The sequence below is a fragment of the Pinus tabuliformis genome, chromosome 2_1 (genome assembly GCF_031772625.1).
Source record: "Pinus tabuliformis cultivar Carrire ecotype Pingquan chromosome 2_1, CPIR1, whole genome shotgun sequence".
Taxonomy (NCBI): domain Eukaryota; kingdom Viridiplantae; phylum Streptophyta; class Pinopsida; order Pinales; family Pinaceae; genus Pinus; species Pinus tabuliformis.
In genome coordinates, this window is record NC_142299.1 from 21,160,243 (window position 1) to 21,164,340 (window position 4,098).

General features: G+C 42.3%; 1 protein-coding gene across 1 annotated transcript; it reads right to left on the reverse strand.

Moving 5' to 3' along the window:
* Positions 1–615: 615 nt before the first annotated feature.
* On the reverse strand, positions 616–1,821 carry LOC149198478 (uncharacterized). The gene has a single exon (XM_089400306.1). The coding sequence runs from the start codon at positions 1,819–1,821 to the stop codon at positions 616–618; it is 1,206 nt and encodes a 401-aa protein (XP_089256432.1).
* Between the last annotated feature and the right edge of the window lie 2,277 nt (positions 1,822–4,098).

A 4,098-nucleotide genomic window follows, 5' to 3' on the forward strand; every position in this document is an offset into this window, starting at 1 on the left:
GATCTTATGCATGTATTCCCAACTAATGCTATCAAACGCCTTAGATAAATCAATTTTGAGCAACATACCTGGCTTTTTTAATTGCTTGAGTGAGTGGATTATTTCATGGGTTAATATTATCCCATCCGTAATCTACCTTCCTTCAACATAGCCAGCTTGCTCTGGAGAGATGATAAGGGGGAGCAGGGGCTTCAATCTGGAAGCTATCACCTTGGACACAATCTTGTATATAATATTGCATAGAGCGATCGGTCGATATTTATCCGGTGTGCTGGACTCCTCTTCTTTTGGGATTAGTGCTATGAATGTTGCGTTCAGGCCTGGGTACATCCACCTTAGAGTATGCGATTCTTCCGCCACCTGCCACACTTCCCATTTGACCAGGTCCCAGAAATGGTGAAAAAAAATGGAGGTAAATCTGTCTGGTCCTGGCGCTTTCCCTGCTTTGAGCTGAAGTGTCGCCGCTTCCACTTCCTGAAGACTTATAGGCTTGAGAAGGAGAGTATTATGGTCTTCAGTGATTAATTTGGGTATATTTCTGATGATTTTATCAATAGCCTCTGTTTTGTTTATGTCAGGTTCCTTATTCATCTTCTTGAAGTAATCAAGGAACACCTATTCTATTCCTTCATGTGTTTCAATTTTGCTGCCTTGTTCATTGTTGACGTGAGAAATATGATTGGTCATTCTTCTTTGCATTGTGGATTTGTGAAAGAATTTCGTGTTCTTTTCACCCTCTTTCAGCCATCTAATTCTTGATTTTTGCCTCCAAAGAGTTTCCTCCTGTAATTCTCTCTCAAGTATTTGAGTTTCCAGGGATTGCTCTTTCTTGGTTAGATCTTCTGAGCGACCCTCATTTATCATTCTTTGCTGCACCACTTTCATCTCTTGATTGAGAGCTTCCTTCCCTTTGAAAATGTTACCAAAGACAGAGTGATTCCAACGCTTTATTTCCCCCTTGAGGTATTTCAGCTTCTTTTTAAAAATGGACATTTTTGTACCTTCCGTTGGGTTGCATTTTTGCCAAGATGTTCTGACAAATTCATGGAAGTCCGGGTGAGCTAACCAAAAAGTCTCAAACTGGAAGGCACGCCTTATATTGCCGCCAGGACAGTTCCAATGTAGGGCTATTGGCCAATGATCAGAACCGGAGAATGATAGAATAGAAGCTGTGAATGCTCCTCCTAGATGGACTGCATTGTCAGAGATTAGAAAACGGTCAAGACGCGATGCTATCTGTAATGGTGCTGCCCTTTTGTTATTCCAGGTGAAGAGGCCATTGTTGGTAGGAATATCAATCATCCAATTATCCCGAATGAAATCTTTTAATATAGATCCTTCCCTGTTTATTCTACAGCTCCCTCCTTTCTTTTCCTCCAATGATGCGATCATATTGTAATCTCCTCCAGAAATCCATAGAGGGTGTTTCCTCTCTGTGTTAAGTTGCGTTAGAGCATCCAATATTTCAACCTTGTGTTGGGTGTCTTGAGGAAAGTATACATTTGTAATGTGACCATATATATTGGTTCCAATTATATGGAATATAGCCTGTATGAAATGTTTATTTGCATGAATATTTGCTAGTTGAATCATTCTTGCATCCCAGAGCACTGCAGGACCTTCGGATGCTCCCTGAGCATCCACAGCTGTTACTAGTCCCCCTGGCCAAGCTTTAGTTGCTACTTTTTCCAAAACTGTAGTATTGCATTTTGTTTCCTGCAAAAAGAGAATTGCTGGTTTTTCCTCCATTAGCATGCGTTTTAAAAGTCTTCCTTTCTTTGGGCTATTAAGCCCTCTTATATTCCATGAAATCAGCTTCATTGGGAAGGCTTGGGGTGGGTATTGAAATACTTGGTAAGCTTGGCATATCTGCCTGATTCTACTAAAACCTCTCCAATCTTGATGGTTCTCTCTAGAGTAGATTTTCTTCCCCTTTTTTTTTTGTCTTTGGTGATAAACTTTCCATCCCATTGACTGCTGATTTGGACCCCTAGTGAGTACTTTTTCTGGGCTCTGTTGAGGACTGCCACTAGGTTATCCACTTGTCTTTCAGGTATTTTGTCGAAGTTCCCTGTTTTACACGCTTGTTCCAAGCCCAGGATATCTAGCTCGCCAATATCTATTGATTCTGTATCCTCCTCCATAATTTGAGGCTCGTGATCGCCTTCCTTCTCCTTTTCTGTATCAGGGTTTGTGCCATCTGTATCCATATCAGAGATGCTCCAGGATTTTGAGGCTGTCTTGAGCTTGTTGCTTTCTGGTTCTACACTCTTTTCCCCCTTTTTGGATTGGGATCCTTGAATTTTTTCCTGAGTACCTTCTTTTTCATTGGGGGTTGAGTTATCTGGATCTTGCTGATCCTCATTGGCTAGAGCTTCAAAACTGTTACTTGTAGAAGGTTTTGATTGAGCTCCTGAGGGCGTCTTTGTGGGTGCTACTGATTTCTTATTTCCCCTTCTTCGATTTGTTACTTTTGTGAAGCCATCTGACGATGTATTTTCCTGGTCATTTTGAACTGAGGGTTTGTTGTTCAATGGACAGTCTCTGAACAGGTGACCTAGGTCATAACATTTCCTGCACCTAAATGGAACATGCTCGTAATCAATTAACTGGATACATTCCACATCTTCATGAAAAAGACTCACCGTATCCGGAAGAGGTTGTTTCAGGTCCATGTAAACCCAGATTCACACATATGAGGTATATCTCTGCGTCTTTGTGTCTTCTGCTACCTTGACGAAGTCTCCCATCACCTTGCCTATCGCTTTGAGAGAGTCCTCTTCCCAATATTCCAATGGCAAGGAGTACAGCCTGATCCACACCGGCGCCCAGCTCGGGTCTTCCTTATCAGGGTTGAATCCTTCAATCCATTCTCTGAGAAATAATCCGGCCGAGTTGAAGAAATAAGGGCCTCCTTCGAATACTCTGTTTCTATCCTCCAAGCAGTTGAAGACTGCAGTGAAAAATACCTTCGGCCCTAGGTGCAAGGTAATGTGTCCTTTTGGATGCCATTTGACATTTATCCAAGCTCTCAACGCTTTCTCGTTTGGCCATATTCCAATTAATTTGCCTATGAGAGCATGATCTCTCATATATTGGATTCTAGCATTGATGCGATGACTTGGTAGCTCCACCTTGGGTCTATATGTGGCTACTGGCTTGTAAGTCGATGAGCTTACTTTCGGCTTGTCTTGATGTGCTTTTCCTGTCTCGTTCTGCTGATCTTTGCTATTGCTTCCTTCATCGTGCTCCTGTCCCTGCTCTGAACCCGCTATATTCATTTTCTGGTTGTCGTTTGTTGGAGGAGGCGCCCCTCCTTCCCCCGGAGGGGGGTTCATTGAACCCACCTGCCAAAACCTTCAATCTATCGAATACTAATCTGCCGCTATCTAACTCTGGTGGTCGTTGTGCTAAGGACCTGCCGTTGCAGGTGAGTACAGAAACCCTAAAATCGCAGAAAACCTAGATGCAGAGCCGCCGGGCAGTAACTAATATTCATCTTATTTACATTCCTAGTCACCATTTACATCAGTAAAAACATCATCCATGAGAGAAAACCCAAAAATTATAGTCATGGCATAGTAAAGTGAAAATTTAGCAGAAAATTGTCCTATGCGCAGCACCAAAAGGCTATGTGCAACACTTTTTGTAGGGCCATTTTGCAGGCCTTCCCGATGTCCAAAATGAGCTCATGATAGCTCATTGGAAAGTATGTCCTGTCTACTTTCCAAATCTACATTTATTTTCCCATTTATATTTTATTTGACCCCTAAAAAACTATTTCTCCCAAGGATGCTTCTATGCACAGCGCCATGGTCAAAAGAGGGCATAAAGGTCCATTTTTGGGTGTTTTTTGACCTTTTGACCAACCAGTTTTGCAACAAAAGCTTAGAAAATGCACAGGGAGCATGCTTACATCATTAGAAATCCAATGGTGGTCTTCTTTTGGTCATTGTATTCTCCTAGGAAAAGCGCAGTGCCATTGGCGCTGCGCATAGAGCCAAATTAGTAAAAAATTATCCTACGCGCAGCGTCAGAAGGCTATGTGAAGAACTTTTTGCAGACCACTTTTGGAGGCCTTCCTGGTGTCCAAAGTAG